This window comes from Panthera leo, chromosome B4 (assembly GCF_018350215.1).
Source record: "Panthera leo isolate Ple1 chromosome B4, P.leo_Ple1_pat1.1, whole genome shotgun sequence".
Taxonomy (NCBI): domain Eukaryota; kingdom Metazoa; phylum Chordata; class Mammalia; order Carnivora; family Felidae; genus Panthera; species Panthera leo.
Window position 1 is genome coordinate 35,377,104 of NC_056685.1, and position 25,669 is coordinate 35,402,772.

Sequence of the window (25,669 nt, forward strand, 5' to 3'; positions counted from 1 at the left end):
GCCACCCAGGTGCCCCAATATTTACAAATTATTCTTAAATTAATTTTTTTTAACGTTTATTTATTTTTGAGACAGAGCATGAACAGGGGAGGGTGAGAGAGAGAGGGAGACACAGAATCTGAAACACGCTCCAGGCTCTGAGCTGTCAGCACAGAACCCGACGCGGGGCTCAAACTCACAGACCACGGGATCATGACCTGAGCTGAAGTCGGATGCCCAACCAACTGAGCCACCCAGGCGCCCCTTATGTGCCTTTAAAAAAGGCATGTAAGGCACTGGCTGGCTCAGTCGGTAGAACATGTGACTCTTATTCTCAGGGTTGCAAGTTTGAGTCCCATGTTGGGTGTGGAGATTATTTAAAAATATATCTTTAAAAAATTACCACTTGATATTATATACCCTTGTTCTTAAAGAGTATATTTCTCCTACAACTACAGTGTACTTAAATTTCAAATGATTTTGATAATAGAGATTAATAATAAAATATTAGGTTAAATGGAATGCTGAAACTAAAACATGTAAATAACAAAAGTGCCTTTGAAATTCTGAATTATAACTTGTTTTCTGTTAAAACTTATTATGCATTATATTGATGAACATTTTCATCATGGCCTGGGCCCCTGTCTTCAGAGAGATGGAAGAGAGCCTTTCCAAATGAACTGAAATGAGTTGATCACTTTAACTTTACCACTTAACCAGTTTCTGTGACATTTCTTGAGTCCTAGCCTAGCAATGTTTCTAACTTGATTTCAAAGATCCAAACTAGACTCTAAATATTCCACACCATGTTGGTGATTAATTTTTCTGAAAACTACAGCATTGTTCCACTCTTCTATGTTGTAGTCAAAGTAGAGTTATTATTGGCAGATCATCTGCTCTCCTAGGTGACAGGATATGGCAAGAGATAATGAACCCAGAAAATAGAAGCGTAATGAAAGGCAGACATGAGTGATTTGCGCAGCTTGCCATATACTCCGCTCACAGGATAGAGAAGGCAGCACACTTTTAGTCTCCTCTTTCAAATGAAATCCATGGAGCAAATTTTTGTATTGTTTTAGCCAGAGGTGTGTTGCTGTCCCTGTCTTTGGTGAAAAGAGATAATGACGGTTTATTTTGTAAACGACAAAAGGAGAATGGATGCTTCCCGATGTCGAATCAGCAGGGCTACTGCCAGGCTGAGGCAGTACTGCTTTCCTCCTTGTCCTAGGAATATTACATAGATTGGCCCTACTTGAAATGGAATGTTCTCTAGCTTCTGTGAAAGTTACTATTAATGAAGAAAATATATATATTTTGCTGTGTTGTTTTTTTTTTTAGGAAAAGACTGATGTGGAAGGAACTTTATTTGTTTACACAAGGTAAGAAAATTTTACTTTTACAAAGAAACTGACAGTCTTTGAAAGAATATGTTGACTCCATTGTGTCCCTCTTCCTCAAATGTAGTTTTATTTCAAAAAGAAGAAAAAAACCTGAATCTTAGTTTGAAGTTATTAGTTGATATAAAGAAGAGAATACTGAGTAATGTCACTTGGTAGCATGTGAGGAATACTAATTGCAGAATGTAACTTAAACTCCAATACAGACAAACTTAAATCTTGGTGTTCTTTTATATATATATATATTTTTTAAGTTTATTTATTTAAAGAGAGACAGAGACAACATGAGTGGGGAAGGGGCAGAGAGAGACGGAGAGAGAATTCTAAGCACTGCCTGTGCAGACCCCAATGTGGGGCTTGAACTCACTAAACCATGAGATCATGACCTGAGCTGAAATCAAGAGTTGGATGCTTAATCGACTAAGCCAGCCAGGTGCCCCTTTGCATTCTTTTAAAAATAGTATTAAGTATTTATCCTTTAATTCAAATTAATGGTACAAGGTCCTTGAATATAATGCATTGGCAAGGAGAGAAGTACACTATTAAGAATATCAGATTATTTAATCATTATTTGGAAAAAGATTTTATTGGTCACCTCACCACACACCCGCCTTTGACTCTAAAGAAATATGCACCAAAATTAAAGATGTCTTTGAGTCTTCCATTATATAGTCAATAGAATGTGTTTCAGGATAGATTTAATAAACTCAAGTTTTTTGTCATTTGTATCAGAAATTGTTAACATCATATATGCATACAGATACATGTAGTATGTATATTGTCTTAATAGCTAAATGTCTTATTCACATAAAATGTCATAGCTAAGGCCCATCATTGTCAGTGGGAGGACAAAGATAAAATACAAAGGCCTAGTACAAACCCTCTTAGAGCAAAGTTTCTTTTTTTTTTTTTATATTTATATATTAAGTATATTTTTTTTTAAATTTTTTTTTAATGTTTATTTTTGACAGAGAGAGAGACAGAGCGTGAGCAGGGGAGGGATAGAGAGAGAGGGAGACACAGAATCTGAAGCAGGCTCCAGGCTCCGAGCTGTCAGCACAGAGCATGCTGCGGGGCTCGAACTCACAGACCGTGAGATCATGACCTGAGCTGAAGTCAGACGCTCAACCGACTGAGCCACCCAGGTGCCCCTAAGTATCTATTTTTGAGAGAGAGAAACAGCACAAGCTGGGAGAGGGGAGACAGGACCTGAAGCAGGCTCAGCACTAACAGCAGAGAGCCTGACACTGGCCTCAAACTCACAAACCATAAGATTATGACCTGAGCCAAAGTCAGGCGCTTAACCAACTAAGCCACCCAGGTGCCCCAAGAGCAAACAGTTTCACTGGGGAGATAGAAAATGCACACACACACACACACACACACACAGAGACACACACGCAAGTATATATTTTTTACACATTCACATTTAAAGATACCCCCCCCCAAATAAACATAAACCCCAATACAGATAGCCTATCCTCACGGCCAGTTGATAGGTTATAAGCAATGAATGGGCTGCTGTGATTCTGGAAGGCATTTTAGAATTGGTGAGTCTCAAGTAGGCCTTAGGAATAAGGTAGTACTTGACTTGCATAGAAGAGAGGGAAGGGCTGTCTCAACAGGAAGAATTTTGGAAGCCGAGGCATAGAACCCAGTGTGGTGAAGGAACAGTAAGGAAAATGACTTGTGGCTGCAGAGAGTTTTTACTGGTTTATGTTAGTTAGGAGACAGTGAGGGTGAAGAGATTTTGTTGGCTTAGAATGTCAGACTATGGATTTTGACATTTATTTTCTTAGCAGTAGGGAGTCCTTGAAGGTTTATGACCAGGGAAATAATAGTTCTGGCAAAATGTGTGGGGTAAGTCAGTACATTAGCATTATGAAGATGCACTGATTCCAGAAGAAGTTGGAGTTAGGACATTGGACAGATTATTGCAGTGGAGTAGATATGAGATGAGGAGGGGAGGGACTAAAATGGTAGGAGTGGAGCTGGAGAAGATTTCTTGAAACATTGCACATATAGAAGGAGTGATGAAATTTTTTAAATAAATTTAAAAAATGGAAGTTTTGAAAGGGAAGACTGAAAAACTGACAGAACCAGGAGCAGAATGGAAAGACAGGAGGTCGAGAATTTGGGCTGAAAATAATTTTATTTTGAAATAACGATTTTGGAATGATAGCAGGGCATTCAGGTGGAGATGCCCGGTCCCGGTCAGGGATGGAGATACAGAGTTTGGAGTTATCTGCCTTAATTTGGTCATTGAAGCCATGAGAGAATGAGTGTTCTCTGAAGGACAGGAAAGTGACAAAAGCTAATGGTCAAGTTTTAGGGCCCCAGAGAGATGGAGAAGAGCCAGCTGTACAAATACAAGCAAAATGAGAATGGTACAGAGGCCAGATGCGGGCACCATGCAGGAATGGTGGAAGAGTGTGCAGGTGCAGGTGCAGGCGGAGGCCATAGTGGGAGCGGAAACAAAGGAATGGATGAACGAGGTAAGGAGGAGGTCCAGTTTCTTCAAGGTTTCAGAAAAGTGGGAGTGCCCAAGAGCCGTTGGCTATTTCAGTTTACATTCCACAGTACCAGAGCAAACCACCAAGTGAGTGTCTTCAGTAGAGTGTAGATTACTCTTGAGAATTCTGAAGTGTGGAAAGAAAACCAAACGGTTGAACTCTGATATATGCTAAGCACACAAATGACACCTTCTCATTCATTTTTCACATGTATTAATCTTTTGAGAAGTGAAAGAAAAGATGTGTTCATATACATTAATGATTTATTTTAGGGATTTTTAGTAGGGTCTCTCTCTCTCTCTCTTGTCTGCAGAAGATTAACAAATTATACCTTTTTGTACCCCCCAAAAATGTAGATTTTGCATTCTCAAGTATTTCTTAATATACTCTGAGTTCCAAATGGAGCTGTCACTTAAACCATTAAGTTGAGAAACAACTCTTTCCCTGTTCCTTAATCTCTTCCCCATATCTAACTCCTCAACAATAGGAGCTTCTCCCATCTCTCTCCTCTTCCCCCCCCCCCCCCACTAGGGGGGAGGTACACCAACCCCCCTCCACTCCCCCCCGCCGACCAGATAGATGTCAGATTCTAGCATGTTGAGGTCTTTTCTCAGTAGAGAATGACAGAAAGCTCATAAAAGTCAGAAGGGAGTGTTTAGTACAGGTAATGGAGCTGCTGGTGATAATATTTTGACTTCTGTTATGGATATTGCTTTAAAGCAACTGGCACATTTATCCCCTGAGCCTATTTTATAAATTATGAGATGATATAATAACCATACTATTACAGAGGTGAGGTCCTATTGTGATAATGAAATACTTGAAGAATCAAATTCTGATTCTGTATAAAAACACCTAAAACACTTAAAAAATTATTTCTTTATTTCCTCCCATGGCTTGCTTTCTGTGATAGAGAGTTCATAGAGACACCCACTGGTGATTTTTGAGCTTGACACTTCCAAAGGACCCTCTGTCAGAGATCTCTGGAACTCAGTTTTCATACTTTCTGAGAATTTAAGTTGAAATGATTGTAATGATTATTTCTAGTATTGGTTATATGCCCACCTCTGCTTTACCTCTTTGTAAAATAAGTTACACAATGATTGCCTTCCATCAACTTTAAAATTGGAAGTCTCAAAAGAAAATTCTGTAGGTGGTACTGTAGCTTTATTTTACTTCTTTATTAGCATTAAATGGCTAAGGTGAAATAAAATTAAAACATGAACACCTTTCCTTCCTATTGCTCACAACATTTCTGTGGGTTTGTTACCCTGCTGCCCTAGTTTCAAGTAAATAAATGAATTCTGCTTGCTTCATTTTCAGCATAGAAGCATTTGGTGTTTCATTTGTCACCAGAAGTTGCACAGTTGGATTACTATATGGCTGTCACCCAAGAGTAGACAAATGCACATGTAGTTGGTAGAGTTCTACTTGGTGTAAAATTTGGGCTCTTTCTGCCTGACAGAGAGTAGGCACTGACAGTTTATTCAATGAAACAAAAAATAAAAATCACTAAATGCCACATTTTTATGGAGAAAAACTTTTATACTAGTTTATCTGTGAAGCTGTTTGCTTACTTCTGTAATGTTTTAATTGTACTGAATCTCTTTACAAGTTTGTTGACCAGAGTGAGTGGCATCATTTCTCTAAATTTCAAACTGACACTAACATTTTCTATGAAAAATTTCTTCATTATGATTGTGATGTACATTCTCTATTAACTATCAAGATTCTTCAAAAGTGTGTCTGTAATTTTTTAAAGTGGTTAATATTCCTGCCTTAAAGGAATTTACAACCTAAATAGGGAAACAAGGTATCTCTACACACATAGCTAAATGAGTAAGACTTGATTTTGCCAAAGGAACAGCAATGGCAGTCATGCTGTATGTGTTACATATGAAGTGGTGCATAAATTAGTACATTAATTCTATTAGTCAATAGTAAAGAATCATTGCTTTAGGAGCACCTGGGTGACTCAGTTGGTTATGTGTCTGACTCTTGATTTTGGCTCAGGTCATGGGATCGAACCCCACATCAGGCTCTGTGCTGAGCATGGAACCTGCTTAGAATTCTCTCTCTCTCTCTCTCTCTCTCTCTCTCTGCTCCTCTCCCCTGCTAGCTCTCTCTCTCTCTGTCTCTCACTCTGTTTCTCTCACTCTCTCTCCCTCTCAAAATAAATAAATAAACATTAAAAAAAAGAAACCTTAAAAAGAATCATTGCTTTGTATGTGTACAGTCTGCTTGCACAAAGCTGTATATATATATATATATATATATATATATATATATATATATACACACACACACATATGCAAAAAGGTTGAGAGACATTCAAATACTAGTTCTACTAAAAGTGTACTTCTGTTGAATAACTTGTCTTTTGATATCCTCCCCACCCCTTGTGATTTTTAGGTCTGCTTCTCCAAAGCATGGGTTCACCATTATGAATAGGTTGAGCATGGAAAACAGGACAGAACCCATTACTAAAGACCTGGATTTCCAGCTCCAGGACCCTTTCCTTCTCTACAGAAATGCCAGATGTGAGTCTTTCTTAATGCATTTGGTAGTTTTATTTCTGCAGTTTGGCCAAGTGTTTTAAATTGTATAGTGGATGTGTTTGTGTTTGTGTTTAGTATCAGCATCAGTTAGCTTGGGAAATGCATGTCCCGTTGAGAGGGAATATCTTCTTCCTTGAGAAAGTTTAAATGAAAACAATGTGATATGATGATGGAAGTATTTGAACCCTGTCTTTTGCAGTTAGACCACTTTGTAGTAGAACCCACTGGAGATTTTAAGCCTGAGCAGGGCTAGGTGAGGTGAATTCTTGGTCAGGAGACTATAGAGGGACAGACACATAGGCAGTGTACAGATACAGAATTAGTGATTCAGCTAGTGGCACTTTTTCCTTATGTATCACTTTTGACTGAACATCCTGACAGGATGTTTGAGGGAGAGGGCCTATATTCTAGAATTGCCATCTTTTGAACATACAGTAAATGAAAAACCAAAGCCAAAAGAGTTTTGCTCATTACGAATTTCATAACACTTTATAATGTTCAACGTTACATAACACTTTGTAGTATTAGATAACTAACTAGGCCTTGTCTGATTTGAAATGAGGTAGCAATGACCTATCCGATATTCTCTCTCCATTTTACTCTTATATCTTATCTGACCATTTGTGTTGAACTATTGGGCAGCCCAGAGAAGAATGATGAAAAGTATATAAACTGCAGGAACATCTCCATACACAGAAAATGAGAGCATCCTTAAATATAAATTGTATGTGCATGCACATGATCTGTGCTTTATGCGTAACTTGCAGAAAGACTTTGCAGTTAGGAAATGTTTTCCATACGTTTGCCACCTTGCTTTTGAGGTCAAGGTACAAGAAGTTGCTGACTGTATACTCTTCAGTGTAATTTTAATAATGAATGTAATGCAAATAATATTTAATGTTTTAACTTCAGTGAATTGTTTTGAAATATAGTATTTTAACTTATATTCACATATAATTAAGTTGTCATGAAAGGTGGTCATCTATTATTTAGAGAATACAGTTAAATTCTTATGAGAAAAAAAGCCATTAAAACTGTAACATGACTTACCAATGGTAAGTCCTGTGAAGTAAAAAAAATAGTAATATAGGGAAAATTTTGTTCTTTACTCCTATTTCTTTGGTGGGAGTGTAGTTAAGTCAATTGTAGCTTATAAGTATTTGAATTATTTGTATGCTTATAGTTCTGTCAGGTTTTATTTTTTTAGATTATTAGATTCTATGCCAAATTAATATACAATTCAAATCCTAATAAAATAATCACAAAAATAAATATAAATGACTTTAGTGATTTATAATAATCCTTTTTGATTGCTCTTACTTGGGATAAATACTTGGTCTAGTCAGTATAGATGGTATTTTATTTTAAATTCTTATCACAGTATTATGTATTATATATCACATACTATGTCAAAAATATAAAAATACAAATTCTCTTTAATGTGGTTGATTTAAAAAACAGCTTTCCTAAGTCCCACAGGGTTTATCTAATAAGAAATACTGTTCGGATATGATAAACCTATTAAGCTTTGCCGTGGCTTTATAGTAGGGTTGCCCCAAGCTGCCTCTGCTCTCTAGTAGGGTCTCCCCAAGCTGCAAGCAGCCATGGAGCACTGGACATGTGGCCAGTCTGAATTGAGCTGTGCTGTGAGTATAAAATACACACAGATTTGCAAAGACTTACTATCAAAAAAGAATGTAAAAAAAATCTCATTAATAATTTTATATTGATTTACCTTTTGAAATGATAATATTTTGAATTATTGAGTTAAATAAAATATACTATTAAAATTAATTTCACCTGCTTCTTTTAATTTTTTATTTAATATTACATATGTGGCTCACATTTGTGGTTTATCTTATATTTCCATTGAACAGCACTGTTCTAGGCATTTTCATTTATTTTACCATATTTTGTAATCACAATTTTGTAGTGTAGACATTTTCACCAGATGAGAAAAGTGAGGCTCAATGAGATGACAGACCTGACAGAAACCCATAAATTCTGCTTTTTTTTTTTTTTTTTTGCTTTTTTCTACATCACCTGTACTGTTCTCTGCACTATTAAACACGAATGCAAATTGAAGGCAGCCTTTGGGATGCATAACAAAATATTTCTAATAAATTTCCATAAGAAAGAAATGAAATCGGTTAAACAACAAAGAATGGTAGGGAATGGATCTATTTACCTTTCTGGGTTTATTTGCTTTTTATTTTCTCCTTAATATCTGGTACTAATTGCCTTTGCACCCATAGTCTTTGGTTTTTGTTCATTTGTAAAAGCCTTTTCAGTCTCTGACATCAAAGGTTCACAGAAGAGTTTACCCCAGGTGCTTTCAGAGTCTCAGATACCTCTCAAATGTTTCTGAATTCAAATACTCTATGTAATGATTGCTTATGGTTTACATATTCTCTGCTGTCATATAGATTGTCCTTTGAACAATGAACCCAGCTTCACTCAAGAATGGTTTTTAAGACTCTATATCCCCCAAGACCTGTGTAATCAAGAATCTTCTCTGTATGGTCTTGGCATTTCACTGTGGTCTAGGTGTGTCACAGGCCATGTTTGGACATTTCAGCAGGTAAAGTTGATTTAGGTTTGTGGTGAGTTTTCTCTTGGAGTGTTTTAGATTCATTAAATTAAAAAAAAAAAAAAAATGGTACATAGGGAGACAATTAACCCTGCCTTGAATTGGATGAATTTAGAAGAGCAAAATGAAGTAAATATCTTAAAGTTTCTTCAGTTAATAAAAAAACATGTTTAATAAATAAGCAACTTTGAATTTTGACCAAACACAAAATATATGGTTTTATTATAGTAAAGGATTTATAGCTTTTAAACTTCGTTATAATAAGGCTTGACCTATATAAGCTTTAAAAGTAAATAAGACAGCTGTTAATTACGGACTGAAATTCATTTCTTCCACAAACATTTACTGAGCATTTGCTGTCTGCCAAGTACCATGTCAAGGCTTTAAATGGGTTATATGACTCTTATGACTTTTTCTTGGAAATTCTTTTATTGTTTAAAATTGAGGAGACTGAGATTCAAGAGATTTAGTAATTTATCAGGATCCATGACAGTTTTGAGATGGAAATAACATTTGAACTGAGAAAGCCTAACTTCAAAAGCCCAGGACCAAGCAGTGAAAGCACTAACATATCAGTGATGCATTTGAGCAAAGCTTACCTTTTAAGAAATACTTAATCTTTTTATTTTATACGTCAAAGTTTAAAAAGCAAGGTTTTTCAAGGCTGGAGGCATCACAATTCCTGACTTCAAGATGTATTACAAAGCTATAATCATCAAGACAGTATAGTACTGGCACAAAAACAGATACATACATCAATGGAACAGAATAGAAAACCCAGAAATGGACCCACAAACATATGGCCAACTAATCTTTGACAAAGCAGGAAAGAATACCCAATGGGAATAAAGACAGTCTCTTCAGCAAATGGGGTTGGGAAAACTGGACAGCATCATGCAGAAGAATGAACCTGGACCATTTTCTTATGCCATACACAAAAATAAACTCAAAATGGATGAAAGACCTAAATGTAAGACAGGGAGCCATCAAAATCTTAGAGGAGAAAGCAGGCAAAACCCTCTTTGATCTTGGCCTCAGCAACTTCTTACTCAACAGGTCTCCAGAGGCAAGGGAAACAAAAGCAAAAATGAACTATTAGGACCTCATCAAGACAAAAATCTTTTTCACAGTGAAGGTAACAATCAGCAAAACTAAAGGCAACCAAGAGAATGGGAGAAGATATTTGCAAACGACATATCAGATAAATGTTAGTATCCAAACTCTAGAAAGAACTTCTCAAACACAACACCCAAAAACCAAATAATCCAGTGAAGAAATGGGCAAAAGACATGAATAGACACTTTTCCAAAGAAGGCATCCAGATGGCTAACAAATACATGAAAAAGTGCTCAATATCACTCATCATCAGGGAAATACAAATCAAACCCACAATGAGGTACCACCTCACGCTTGTCAGAATGGCTAAAATTAACAACTCAGGCAGCAACAGATGTCGGCAAAGATGCTGAGAAGGAGGAACACTTTTGCATTGCTGGTAGGAATGCTAACTGGTGCAACCACTCTGGAAAACAGTATGGAGGTTCCTCAAAAAATTAAAAATAGAACTACCCTTTGACCCAGCAGTTATCCAGAGGATCTAGGTGTGCTGTTTCAAAGCGGTACATGCACCCCAATGTTTATTTTATAGCATTGATATTGACAATAGCCAAAGTATGGAAAGAACCCAAATGTCCATCGACTGATGAATGGATAAAGAAGATGTGGTGTGTGTGTGTGTGTGTGTGTATAATGGAATATTACTCAGCAATCAAAAAGAATAAAATCTTGCCATTTGCAACAATGTGGATGAAACTGAGTGTATTATGCTAAGCGAAATTAGTCAGAAAAAGACAAATATCATATGGGGGTGCTTGGGTAGCTCAGTGGGTTAAGCATCTGACTTTAGCTCAGGTCATGATCTCATGGTTTGTGAGTTCTAGCCCCGTGTTGACCTCTGTGCTGACAGCTGGGAGACTAGAGCCTGCTTTGGATTCAGTGTCTCCTTCTCTGTCTGCCCCTCCCCCATTTGTGCTCTCTCTCTCAAAAATAAATAAATGTAAAAAATATATATATCATATGACTTCACTCATATGTGGAATTAAGGTACAAAACAGATGAACATAAGGGAAGAGAAACAAAAGTAATATAAAAACAGGGAGGAGGACAAAACATAAGAGACTTAAATACAAAGAGCAAACTGAAGGCTGCTGGAGGGGTTTTGGGTGAGGGATGGGCTAAATGGGCAAGGGGCATTAAAGAAGACACTTGTTGGGATGAGTACTGGGTGTTATATCTAGGGGATGAATCACTGAGTTCTACTCCTGAAATCATTATTGCACTATATGCTCACTAACTTGGATGTAAATTAAAAAAAAAAAAAAAGCTGACAGAGCAGTGACTGGTAAAATCTAGTCACTGACCTAAAGCCAATACAACAAATCAGGTGACCTTCAATGCCTTTTAATTACCATTTCTGAATAGCTTTCTGTTACTAGAGAAAGAAAGACTTTAGGAAAATAAAACCAGTATTACTATACAAATATGAAAATATATAAATAAAAGACAAGGTGTTTTTGTTATAGTTTTTTCTATTTTGAGAGTGAGCAAGAGTGAGTGGGGGAGGGGCAGAGAGAGAGGAAGAGAGAATCCCAAGCAGGCTCTGCAATGTCAACACAGAGCTGGACATGGGGCTTGATCCCACGAACCAGGAGATCAGGGCCTAAGCCAAAACCAAGAGTCTGATGTTTAACTGACTGAGCCACCCAGGCGCCCCCAACATTTTTTTTAAGTTGAGAATCTCTTGTATCTCAGCTATTAGAAAGGAGAAAATCAAATAAAAATAATGTATCAAAAAGCTGAATTTGACCATTTCTTTTATATTATAATCCTTTAGCAACCATTTACTGTGTTTTCCATCGTACACCTAAAAAAGACTGTATTTTCCCAAATATATCGTAATATCTACATTAGAGACAGCACTGGCAGGTAGATTTCAGAGTTAGACCAACATGTTGAATGTATCATTGTGTGTGGCTACAGGATTAGAACAAGATTCTTTTGAGCTGCTTGATTTCATTGCAGACATAAGCCTGGAGCTTAGAGAAAATGATAAAAGCAAAATCAAGATATTTAAGATCAAAGTTGTTTTAGAACCTCCTCCTCAGTTTTAAGGGAATTTACCATATTGGGTAGTTTTGTATTCAGAAAGAAACACAGTTCAAATCCTTTATTGACATTTGTAGGATCTGATAAAAACTGATATAAATAATGGAAAATGGTACACTAAATGAAAAAGATAATATATGGGCAGTCCTCCTCTTTCAAACATGCCATGTCCTAGCAGTGCCCTTTTAAACTAATTGGTTAGTAGATGACATGGCATGTTGAACACATTCCTATGGTTCTCCTATAACTATTGAAATAACAACAAAGAAATCAAAAAGACTTAAATCCACAAGGGCAGGGGATGCATTTCACATAAAAGATGAAATAAACAAGAAAGAGGAAGATATGCTATGATATTTTTGCTATTCACAATTATTAACTTTGCTTCCCTGCAAAAGTTTATATATCTCTGCTCTGCTGGTGTCAGACTTGACTACATGATTTGGTTCTTACCCCTATGACCCACCATCCTGGAGGATACGTAGTGACCCTGTTGAACTCACGTATGGCTATATGAATTGCTTTGGCCAGTAAAATGTGGATAGAAGTGGCTTGTGTCACTTCTGAGCAGATACTTTAAGAACACGTTCATGATTCACCATGTCTCTTTTCCTTCTGATGACCAGCAATGTTCTATGCAGAGGCTGCTCTGTCAGCCTGGATCCTAGAGTGAGGATAATTTGTGGTACAGAGGTAAAAGTGACCCATGATGGACATGTAATGTGTATATGAAATAAATCTTTATCATTGTAAACCATTGAGATTTGGGGGTCATTTGTTACTGAAGCATAATTTGGCCTGCTGTGACTGATACATAAACCATTCAAGAAAAAGGGAATCCAAACACTGGATGGAGGTAAAGGAATTCTAACAACAGTGGTAAAAAGGAATCCCATAATGAACCCTGTGCAACTAAAGATCAGTCAGTTTAAATTAAAGTATAAGAATAAAGGGCTTCAGGAAGGGTATCCAGGAAAAACTTTACAGCTAATACTTTGAATCTATTGGGACATTTATAGTTTTTTGTTAAGAAAGTTTGGGAGGCTGTAAAAACATTGAAAACCGAGAGAGGGAGGGAAAAGTACAACAAAAGGAGGCAATTCTTAATTCCTGGGAAAACAAAATATTGTAAAAGAAAGGAAATGTAATTATAGTACACTATATGGCTTTGCAAGTTATAATAACTAAATTATAAACAGACTGTAGAATGGTTTTATAATTATTGGAAGGATGGGGGAAAGTGTGTTTATATGTAAGAGTGTGTGTATTATAAGAAAACTAAATCGTCAATGAATTTTTAAAAATCAGGAAGTAGTGTATATACAACATATAGAAAAAGAAGTTTAAATGCCTCAAGAAAAGTTAGATGAGAAATAAATGGAGAGCGGTAATAATTGTCATGTATATAATTAAGGTGGCTTTGGAGGTACAGTAATAAAGAATGTGATGGCTAAAGAAGAGTTCTGCTATTTGTTATTATAAACCTTATAGTATATGACTTTAAATTATGTACATGTATTATTTTGATAATGATTAACATTTTTAAAAAATTGGATATCAGGGGGTGTCTGGGTGGCTCAGTTGGTTAAGTATCCGACTCTTGATTTCATCTCAGGTCATGATCTCACAGTTCATTGGTTCGAGCCCTGCATCAGGCTTCTCACTGACAGCATGGAACATGCCTGGGATTTTCTCTGTCCCTCTCTCTGCTCCTCCCCTGCTCATGCGCATTCTCTCTCTCTCCAAATAAAAAAATTAAAACTTTAAAAAACTGGATATCAGGATGCATTCATAAAAATAATATTTTAGTTGGTTAGATTTCTGAGTCAACTCACAAGAGTCTTTTTAGCCCAGTGTACACATACTGAAGAATAGCACACTAACATTATAATGATGCACATATGAAATATAGCACTAGCATGTATAGCATTATTTGTATAGGAAAATGTACTCAAGAATAAAACTTATGTATATCCCCAAATGTATAACTTCCTTAGCTACAGGTCAGAGGACTTCTAGTGCTCATTTGTACTCATTTGTACTCAATGAGTGCTCATTTGTAGTGATTATTTGTAAGGCTAAATATTCATATGAATTGTATTGTAGCATGTTTGGTAATAGTAAAGTAAACTGAAGCTTTCTCAGACAGTTGCTAAGCCCTAGTTCAGTAGTGGTTCTCCTGTTTTCTCTTCCCTTCCCTTCCCACATCCATTCTGGTTCAGGCATTATCTGTTACTTGGGGGTATGTTATAACTCCTTATGACCAAAGCTTCCAGCAGCAGCCAAAATGTAAGTTCACTATGAGACATCTCTCTCACATCTAAACAGAACTAAAAGTCCTAAATACAAAAAGCAACAAGTGAAGATTCTGCAAGTAAACAACAGACATATTGGGGAGGGAAATCAAAGCTTAAAGAACAACCAGTATGGTTGTGAATTTCTGGATTTTATTCATTCTTTATCTCCTGATGGTGACTCAAGAGTGGGCCAAGTTGCAGAACTATGGACAAGAACAACAAAAACTAGGAGAAACTCCTTTTTTAGTTTCAGAACTGGAGAAGTGGACTCCTGTAAGCTACAAAGCATGAAAAGAATCTCCCTCAGTCCCCCTTTTTTTCCTCTCCTAGCCCTACCCTGAAGCCAATTGCAGCGCAAAGCTGAACTGCCACTGTGTCAGTGATGGTGGTGGCACAGTCACCTAAAGATTCCAAAAAAACAGCCTGTCTCTGCCACGGGAACTGGAAACCAGGACCCCTGTGGTCTAAAGATGGGGAAGAATTCCCACTATATATTTTTATCTTTCTTTTGCTTTACCTGTGAACATCCCAACCTATATAGACTAGCTGACTGTGATAAGCTAAAACTTTGACAGATATCCTGACTTTATAGCCAGAGGACTGGGGGAAAGGGTCCCTGAGAGCTCAAAAGTTGGGGAGACTGTAGAGGAGAAAGCTGAATAAGAAAATCTCCTAATTCTGATTATAAATGGACACATGTCCTGGTCTCACCTCTGAGGTTCACATACACGTAACAAAGACAAAGAAACAGCAAAGGCTTTGAGAACTCACCTACAATATAAATCACCATCCAAGTTTTAGACTAACACCTGAGTAGTACACAGCTTTGAAATGGAACGGACATAAGAACCATGGCCCACAAAAGGCAAGACAGAACTTCCTATCTAACCCTAAAAGAGTTGATCACCTTCTCAAACAAAATAAACATTCTCTGGGGGGTTTTAAGAGTTTTTAGAGTCTCACAATGTAACCAAAATGTTGGACATTTGGTACAATCCAAAATTGCTAATCATGCAAAAGAAACAGGAAAATCTGATCAATTCTCAAGGGAAAAGCCAATCTACAGATGCCTACCCTGAGATGATATAGATGTTGGAATTATAAGACAGTGGCTTTAAGATAGTTATTATTGCTATGATCCATGAGGTAAAACTGATTTTTTAATGTTTATTTATTTATCTATTTTGAGAGAGCAAGAGCATGGGGATGAGGGGGAGAGAGATAATAGAGAAAATCCCAACCAGGTTTCACACTGACAGCACAGAGCCTGAGGCCAGGCTTCATCCTGTGAACTGTGAAATCATGACCTGAGCCAAAATCAAGAGTTGGACGCTTAACCCACTGAGCCACCCAGGTGCCCCCAAACTAAATACTCTTAAAAAGAATGTAAAGAGAAATTCTCAGCAGAGAAATAGATATAAAAACAAACCAGATGGAAAATTTGGAACTTAATAATACAGTATTCACTGGATGGTCTTAATAGCAGAATAGAGATATAGCAGAATAGGAATGAAGAGTCAGCAGCTTCAAAGATAGATCAGTAGAAATCACCAACCTGAAGATATAGAGGAAACAGATGAAAACAAAACAGGGCCTCAGAAACCTATAGGACAATATTAAAGGGTCTGAACTTGTGTCACTGGAGTACCATGAAAGAAGAAAAAGACTGCTGTAGAAAAGTTTTTGAAGAAATAATGACTGAAAACTTTCCAAACTTGGTGAGACACAAATATATGGAGTCAAGAAACTCACTGAACCCCAAACAGGATAAGCCCAAAGGAAACTGTGCCTCTTAATCATAACCAAACTGCTGAAAAGCAGAGTTTAAAAAATCATGAAAGCAACCAGAGGAGAATGGTACATATGGAGGAATAATGTTTTGAATGACTATAGATTTCTCTTAAGAAACCACAGAGCCTGGAAGACAGTGGGGCAACATTTCAAAGTGCTGAAATGAAAGAAATGTCAACTTCGAATTCTCTCCCCAGTGAAAATGTCCCCTAAGAATTAAGGTGAAATTAAAGACATCAGATAAAGAAAAATTAAAAGAATTTTTTGTCAGCTAACCTGTTCTAAAATAAATGCTAAAAGAAATTCTTTAGACTGAAGGGAAATGATACCACAGGGAAAGTTGGAACTGTAATGTGCCTTAGGAAGAGCAATATATGTAGTAAATATATGGGTAAATAAAAAGTACTTTTCCTTCTCTCTAGATCTTTAAAATGCGCAGGATTATTAAAAGCAAAAGTTATAATGTTGTCGGGGGGGGTGGTTATTGTATGTAGATGTGATATGTGTGACAACTATAATATAAAGGGGGAGGGCAAGGGGACCTATATAGTTGCAAAGCCTTTCTGTTTACTTGAAATCATAAAATGAAAAATGTAGTAGACTGTGAAAAGTTAAGTGTGTGTATTGTGATCCCTAGAGCAACCACTAAAAAAATACAAACAGATATAGATGCCAATAGGTAAATTAAAATAGAATACTAAAAACATTTCAAGTAATACAAAAGTAGGCAAGAATGGAAGTAACATCAGAACCAAACAGGAAGGATAAACATGAAACAAAACAGTAGATCTAAATCTAACTATATTAAGCATACTAAATATAAATGATTTAAACATACTAATTAAAAGAGATTGTCCAATTGGGTAAAAAATCATGACCCGACACTATGCTGCTTATTAAAAAACCCTTTTTAAATGTAATGATGTAGATAAATTAAAGGTAAAAGAATAGAGAAAGATATACCAGGCAAATACTAATTAAAAGAAAGCTAGAGTGACTATTTTAATATCAGACAAAGTAAACATCAGAACAAAGAAAATTACCAGGGATAAAGATGGACATGATATAATGATAAAAAGGTCAGTTTATCCAAAACACATGACAATCATTAACATACACCTAATAACAGAGCTTCCAAATATGTGAAGCAAAAGTAATAGAAATAAAAGGAGAAATCAAACCTTGCAAATATACTTGGAAGACTTCAGTACTCCACTTTCTATAATTGATAGAACAAATGGACAGAAAACAGCAAGGATATAGAAACCTGGGCAACACTATCAGTTACTTGATAGAGAAAGAGAGCGTGAGCAGAGGAGGGGCAGAGAGAGGAGACACAGAATCTGAAACAGACTCTAGGCTCTGAGCTGTCAGCACAGAAGCTGAAGCGGGGCTCGAACTCACAAATAGTGAGATCATGACCCAAGCCGAAGTTGGACGCTTAACCCACTGAGCCACCCAGGTGGCTCTGAAATTATTCTTTTTTTTTTTTAATGTAAGTTGCAGAATTTTAATTTTTAAAAAAAAGTTTTTTAATGTTTATTTATTTCTGAGAGACAGAGTCAGAGCATGAGCAGAGAGGGGCAGAGAGAGAGGGAGACACAGAATCCGAAGCAGGCTCTAGGCTCTGAGCTATCAGCACAGAGCCTGATGCGGGGCTCCAACCCATGAACCATGAGATCATGACCTGAGCTGAAGTAGGACGCTTAACTGACTGAGTACCCAGGTTCCCCAAAAGGAATGAAATTCTGATACGTGCTACAACATGGTTGAACCTTTAAGACTTTTTTTTTTTTAACTTTTTTTTTTTTTAATTTTTTTTTTCAACATTTATTTATTTATTTTTGGGACAGAGAGAGACAGAGCATGAACGGGGGAGGGACAGAGAGAGAGGGAGACACAGAATCGGAAACAGGCTCCAGGCTCTGAGCAATCAGCCCAGAGCCTGACGCGGGGCTCGAACTCACGGACCGCGAGATCGTGACCTGGCTGAAGTCAGACGCTTAACCGACTGCGCCACCCAGGCGCCCCTAAGACTTTATTCTAAGTGAAATAAGCCATACACAAAAGGACAAATACTGTATGATTCCACTTGTATGAAGTACCTAGTAGAGTTAAATTCATAGTGACAGAAAGCAGAATAGTGGTTACCAGGGGGCTGGAGAGGAGGGAATGGAGAGTTAGTGTTTAACAGGTACAGGGTTTTGGTTTGGGATGATGAAAAAGTTCTGGAGGTGGATAGTGCTGATGGTTGCACAATATCATGAATGTACATAATGCACTGAACTATGTAATTAAATATGGTTAAAATGGTAGGCTTAATGTTATTTATGTTTTACCATAGTAAAAAGAAATACTAGCAAATTGGGCCCAGGAACATATAAAAAGGATGATATAACATTAGCCTTATAATTTGCAGCTGGGTTATTATCCCCTCCATGCAAAACCACTGTTAGATTTATCTTCCTAAAGCATAAGTCTGATCAAGTCATTTTCCTGCTCAAAATCTTAAATGCCTACCAAGAAAACATTTTCACAAGGTGTTTAAGCCTTACTATAGTCAGGTCCCGGTTTACCTGTCTGGCCAAGTCTACCATTATTCTTCTACACTTGTTTTCTGTTGTAACCAAACACAACATATGTTTTTCCCAGAATATTCTTTAATTTCTTATCTCCATGTTTTTAAACATGTTTCTTATTTTTTCTCCTTGAATTCTCTCCCTTACCCTGACCAATCTCTACCATATAAATTCTACTCATATTTCAAAACCCAAGTGAAACTTGACCTCTCCCTACTGTTTTTATAATTCCTGTGTCTAGCTGTGATTTCTTGCTGCAACATATACTTTGATTTGTTTAGGTGCTTATTGAGCACTTGTCTGTTGATAGTGATGGATCAATGCTGGATTTCAAGAGTTCATTAATGAATAAGGCACATCCCTTCCCTCTTATAGTTTACTATCCTAGCACACAAGACGGACATATAAATATAAGTGTTCAAAATAATATGCTAAATGCTGAGCTGGAAATATGGAGCAGGCACTTACTAGTACTTATATTTTACCTTATAGATATTGGTCTTAGTTTCTCCATTAGCAAGCTCCTACGTGACAAGATATCCTTCCACTCTCCTTAATTCCTGGCATTAAGTGTGCACAGTTAAATATTTGCAATGAGTTTTTATTAGATTTCTTTATTCAAGGCAACCAATAAAGCTTAACCAACAATTTCACAACTATTTCTTCAATCTTTTTTCTTTTGGGGCATTATCCAACAGCCAATAAACATAACTTAAAGCTCTGTGTGGTTCCTGGATAGAAACTCAAAATACTAAATAATTTCAGCAGCTTACATAGGAATTCCTCTGCTCCTCAAGGTTGATTTTATATAGATAGTAGTAACATTTACCTAAAAGTTTCTAGAAATTATTGCAAGTTGTGAAAATTCATGCATTCTCATCTTGAGAAATTTAACAGTTCTAGGAAGAGATATATAATGTGGGAAAATGTTAATTTAATCTTATGTGAATGTTCTTTATGAAACTTTAAGTTTTAAAAAACAGTTTACAGAATGTTTCCTTCAGGGGCGCCTGGGTGGCCCATTCGGTTGAATGTTCAACTTCAGCTCGGGTCATGATCTCACGGTTTGTGAGTTTGAGCCCCGTACTGGGCTCTGTGCTGATAGCTAAGAGCCTGGAGCCTACTTCTGATTCAGTTTTTCCTTCTCTCTCTGCCCCTCTCCTGCTCCTACTCTGTCTCTCTCTTTCTCTTAAAAATAAATAAACATTTAAAGAAAAAGAATGTTTCCTTCAAATTTGTTTTATTGAGGCATTCTGATTTGATATTTAAGAAGTTTATTCACGGCAGCTCTTTCTGTCCACAGGTCCTATCCCTGTGCTTTAATAAAATCACCTTTTTAAAATGCACCCCCCTCCCCAAAAAAAGAAGTTTATTCATTACACCAAAGTTAGGATATATGAAAATAGGTCATGTTGCTATTTTCCAGTGGCCCTGTTAAATCACAATCACATGGCTTAAACAGTAATGCTTATGCTATAGACACTTTATCTGAGAATTAAATAAGAAATCTTTTTCCATGTTTGTGTAAGCAACCAAATCTGTAAGACTTTATCAACAACAGTTAAAAACAGGTAGTATTACCAAACACTAGATTTAAATTAAATCTTGTAAGCATTTACCATAAAAGAAAAAAATTGTAAGTTGTTCCCCATCAAAAGGAAAAATTTTATCAAATCAAAAACTTCAGGGTTTTTTGTTTGTTTTTTAGAGAGAGCTTGTGCATGCAAGCAAGCAGGCAAGGGGACATTGGGTGCAGGGTGGGGAGCAAGGGAGGAGAGAGGGAATCCTAAACAGTCTCACCACTGTGAGATCATGACCTGAGCTGAAATCAAGAGTCAAATGCTTAACTGACTGAGCCACCTATCTGCCTTCCCCTTTAAAAAAAAAAAAAACAAAAAAAAAAACAAAAAAACCTGTAACAACAAAAACAAAAACAAACAAAAAAAAAACCTTCTGCTCTTCTAAAGATACCTTTAAAAATTTTTTTCTTTATTTATTTTGAGAGAGAGAGAGAAAGAGAATGGGGGAGGGGCAGAGAGAGGGAGAGAGAATCCCAAGCAGAGGCTAACAGTGCAGAGTCCGATGTGAGGTTCAGTCCCACAAACCATGAGATCATGACCTGAGCCGAAAGAGTCAGACACTCAACCAACTGAGCCACCTAGGTGCCCCCTAAAGATACCTTTCAGAGAATGAAAAGGCAAGCCACAGACAGGGAAAAAATATTCTCACTTCATATATCTGACATAATATTTATATCCAGAATATGTAAATAATTCTAAGAACTCAGTAATAGGAAGAAAAGAACCCAATTTAAAAATTGGCAATATTTTTAACAGACATTTTACAAAAGAAGATCTATAAGTAGCCAATAAAGAGATGCTCAACAATAATTACCAGAAACTTCTAAGTAACTATGTTGTAGCAATAGCTTATTGCTTTTTATTGCTATATAGTATTCTATAGCATCAGAATATTGCAATTTGTTAATTTATTCTCCTGTTGGTGGGTTATCTGAATTATTTCTAGTTTTAAACTATTGTGAATAAAGTTGCCATGAACATTCTGGACCATGGTTTTCAAGTAGGTATATGCACTTAATTGTTTTGCGTTTTTAGCAACCACTTATATGTAGTACAGAGGTTTGTTAGTTTTAATAGATAATGCTGAACAGTTTTCTAAAGTTGCACGCCTGTTTATTCTCTTTCCAGTAATGTATAAGAGTTCTAATTGCTTCATATCGTTGTCAACACTTGATATTGTTCCTTTTAACTTGAGCTATTCTGGGAGTTCTGAAGTGATATCTCATTGTGGTTTTAATCTGCATTTTGCCGTAATTAATTGTGTTGAGCACTTTTTCATATGTTTATCGCACATTGGATGGATATGCAAATGAAAACTAGCATGAAAATACCACATAACTTAGTAGAATGGCCAAAATTTAATAACTGACATTACCTAAGTGTTAATAAGAATGTGGAACAGTCAGGGGGCCTGGGTGGCTCAGTCGATTAAGCGTCCGACTTGGCTCAGGTCATGATCTCACAGTTTGTGAGTTCAAGCCCAGGGGACAGGCTCTGACAGCTCAGAGCCTGGAGCCTGCTTCAGATTCTGTGTCTCCCTCTCTCTCTCTCTGCCCCTCCCCTTTCTGTGCTCTATCTCTCAAAAATAAACATTAAAAAAATTTTTTTAAAAAAGAATGTGGGAACATCTGAAGCTGTCATACATTGCTGGTGGGAGGGTAATATGGTCAACCACTGTGGAAAATGGTTTAGCAATTTCTTATAGACCTATAAACATAATTATCATGATCCAACAATTTCCATTCTTTAGTATTTACTTAAAAGAAATGAAAAAATATTGTCCATACAAAGACTTTTATCCAAATGTTCATAGCAATTTTATTTATAATAGCCAGAAAAATCTAGAAATAACCCAAATGTCCATTCATCAGTAAGTAAGTGGACAAGCAAATCTGGTATATCCATATAAGGGAGTACTACTTAGCAATAAAAAGGAATGAATTACCGATTGGTTCAATAACATGGATGAATTTCAAAAGCATCCTGAGGAAAAGAAGCCATCTACAAAAGAGTACATGTTGTATGATCCCATTCATATGAAGTCTAAGAACAGGCAAAATTAATCTATTGTGATAGAAGTGAGAAAATGATTTTATCTGCTGGGGTTGGTGGTGGAAATGCTATAGTTTTTGACTGAAAAAGTGATCACAATGTTTTATATCTTGTTTTGGGTGGCTGCTTACCTGAGAGTGTATTATTGCCAAAACTCATCAAACAAAACACTTTGAGTTCTGTCCCTTTTGTCATACATAACGTAGAGGCACCTGGGTGGCTTAGTCGGTTAAGTGTCCAACTTTGGCTCAAGTCGTGATCTCACAGTTCATGGGTTCAAGCCCCCCCCCCCCCCCCCATCGAGCTCTGTGCTGACAGCTTGGAGCCTGGAGCCTGCTTCGGATTCTATGTCTCTCTCTCTCTGTGTCTCTCTCTCTGCCCCTTCCCCGCTTGCTCTCTCTCTCTCTCTCTCTCTCTCTCTCTCAAAAATAAATAAACATTGAAAAAAAAGTGGAAACAATTGAATTTTATAAAAGAAGACTCTTTACATAAATGAATACTTAAATATAATTGGTTACCTTTCTTTTTTATCCTGGCATGATTAACCACCATTTCTTCTAATCTTGATCTCTTCTTCTAAATTGATGAGAGTACTAAACTAACACTTCTCCAATTTCTATCTTGGCTTCCTCAACCTGGTATAACTCACTATCTTTATTCTAAAACACATATTCAGGATTTTAAAACAAATGACACCAAAGCCTTCATGTAATTTGACCTCAACTGAAAGTTTTAAGTAATTTGAGGTAATGGAAATAGTTTAATTTGCGTTTGTAGTGTCTAGATTGTTAGGAAGGCTATGCCCCCTTTCCTCTGGCTTGGGCCATCTACTTCCTCCACAGGGCCAAAGAAGAAATGTTTCTTTTTGCTGAATATATGAAAACCTGTACAACTTGATCTTTTTTCCTGAGTGGAAGGAATTAGCTTTCCATTCCCCTTTTCAGTGTTGTTTTTTAAGTCAGTTTTCTGGCCTCTGCAATCAGACAACACAAAGAAATAAAAGGCATCCAGATCGGCCAGGAGGAGGTCAGACTTTCACTCTTCGCAGATGACATGATACTCTATATGGAAAGCCCAAAAGATTCCACAAAAAAACTGCTAGAACTGATTTATGAATTCAGCAAAGTTGCAGGATATAAAATCAAGCACAGAAATCGGTTGCATTCCTATTCACCAACAATGAAGCAACAGAAAGAGAAATCCAGGAATCGATCCCATTTACAATTGCACCAAAAACCATAAGATACCTAGGAATAAATCTAACCAAAGAGGTGAAAAATCTATACACTGAAAACTATAGAAAGAAATTGAAGAAGACACAAAAAAATGGAAAAAGATTCCATGTTCCTGGACAGGAAGACAAATATTGTTAAAATGTCGATACTACCCAAAGCAATCTACATATTCAATGCAATCCCTAGCAAAATAACAGCAGCATTCTTCACAGAGCTAGAACGAATAATCCTAAAATTTCTAAGGAACCAGAAAAGACCCCAAATAGCCAAAGCAATCTTGAAAAAGAAACCCAAAGCAGGAGGCATCACAATCCCGGACTTCAAGCTATACTACAAAGCTGTAATCATCAAGACAGTATGGTACTGGCACAAGAGCAGACACTCAGATCAATGGAACAGAATAGAGAACCCAGAAATGGACCCACAAACGTATGGCCAACTAATCTTTGACAAAGTAGGAAAGAATATCCAATGGAATAAAGACAGTCTCTTCAGCAAATGGTGCTGGAAAAATTGGACAGCGACATGCAGAAGAATGGACCTGGACCACTTTCTTACACTATACACAAAAATAAATTCAAAATGGATGAAAGACCTAAATGTAAGACAGGAAGCCATCAAAATCGTCGAGGAGAAAGTAGGCAAAAACCTCTTTGATCTTGGCCGCAGCAACTTCTTACTCAACACATCTCTGGAGGCAAGGGAAACAAAAGCAAAAATGAACTACTGGGACCTCATCAAAATAAAAAGCACAGCGAAGGAAACAATCAGCAAAACTAAAAGGCAACTGATGGAATGGGAGAAGATACTTGCAAGCAACATATCAGATAAAGGGTTAGTATCCAAAATCTATAAAGAACTTATCAAACTCAACACCCCAAAAACAAATAATCCAGTGAAGAAATGGGCAAAACACATGAATAGACACTTTCCCAAAGAAGACATCCAGATGGCCAACCGACACATGAAAAAATGCTCAACATCACTCATCGTCAGGGAAATAGAAATTAAAACCACAATGAGATACCACCTTACACCTGTCAGAATGGCTAATATTAACAAGTCAGGCAACAACAGATGTTGGGGAGGATGCAGAGAAAGAAGATCTCTTTTGCATTGTTGGTGGGAATGCAAGCTGGTGCAGCCACTCTGGAAAACAGTATGGAGGTTCCTCAAAAAATTAAAAATAGAACTACCCTGTGACCCAGCAATTGCACTACTAGGTATTTATCCAAGGGATACAGGTGTGCTGTTTCGAAGAGACCTATGCACCCCAATGTTTATAGCAGCACTATCAACAATAGCCAAAGTATGGAAAGAGCCTAAATGTCCATTGATGGATAAATGGATAAAGAAGATGTGGTATATATATATACAATGGAGTATTACTCAGCAATCAAATGAAATTTGATCAAATTTGATGAAATTTCATGAAAAAGAATGAAATCTTGCCATTTGCAACTACGTGGATGGAACTGGAGGGTATTATGCTAAGTGAAATTAGTGAGTCAAAGACAAATATCATATGACTTCACTCATGTGAGGACTTTAAGAGACAAAACAGATGAACATAAGGGAAGGGAAACAAAAATAATATAAAAACAGGGAGGGAGACAAAAACATAAGAGACTCTTAAATATGGAGAACAAACAGAGGGTTCCTGGAGGGATTGTGGGAGGGGGGATGGGCTAAATGGGCAAGGGGCATTAAGGAATCTACTCCTGAAATCATTGTTGCACTATATGCTAACTAATTTGGCTGTAAATTTAAAAACAATAAAATGAAAAAAATAATAAAGTCAGTTTTCTGGCAGAGAGAAGCCGTAGCATCTATTTTGCAGTCCTTTTTCTAGAACAAAATATATAGTAAACAATTCATATATAGTAAGCAATTAATACAATTTTTCTTGATGGCTATTAGAAAACATATTATG

At 36.8% G+C, this 25,669-nt stretch overlaps 1 protein-coding gene across 1 annotated transcript in view; it reads left to right on the forward strand.

Moving 5' to 3' along the window:
- DCP1B (decapping mRNA 1B) overlaps window positions 1–25,669 on the forward strand; it is a 58,607-nt gene that overhangs the window by 4,541 nt on the left and 28,397 nt on the right. Inside the window, exons 2-3 of the mRNA XM_042945419.1 lie at window positions 1,318–1,358; window positions 6,302–6,429. Coding sequence (XP_042801353.1) covers window positions 1,318–1,358; window positions 6,302–6,429 — 169 coding nt within the window. The remainder of the gene's footprint in view (window positions 1–1,317; window positions 1,359–6,301; window positions 6,430–25,669) is intronic.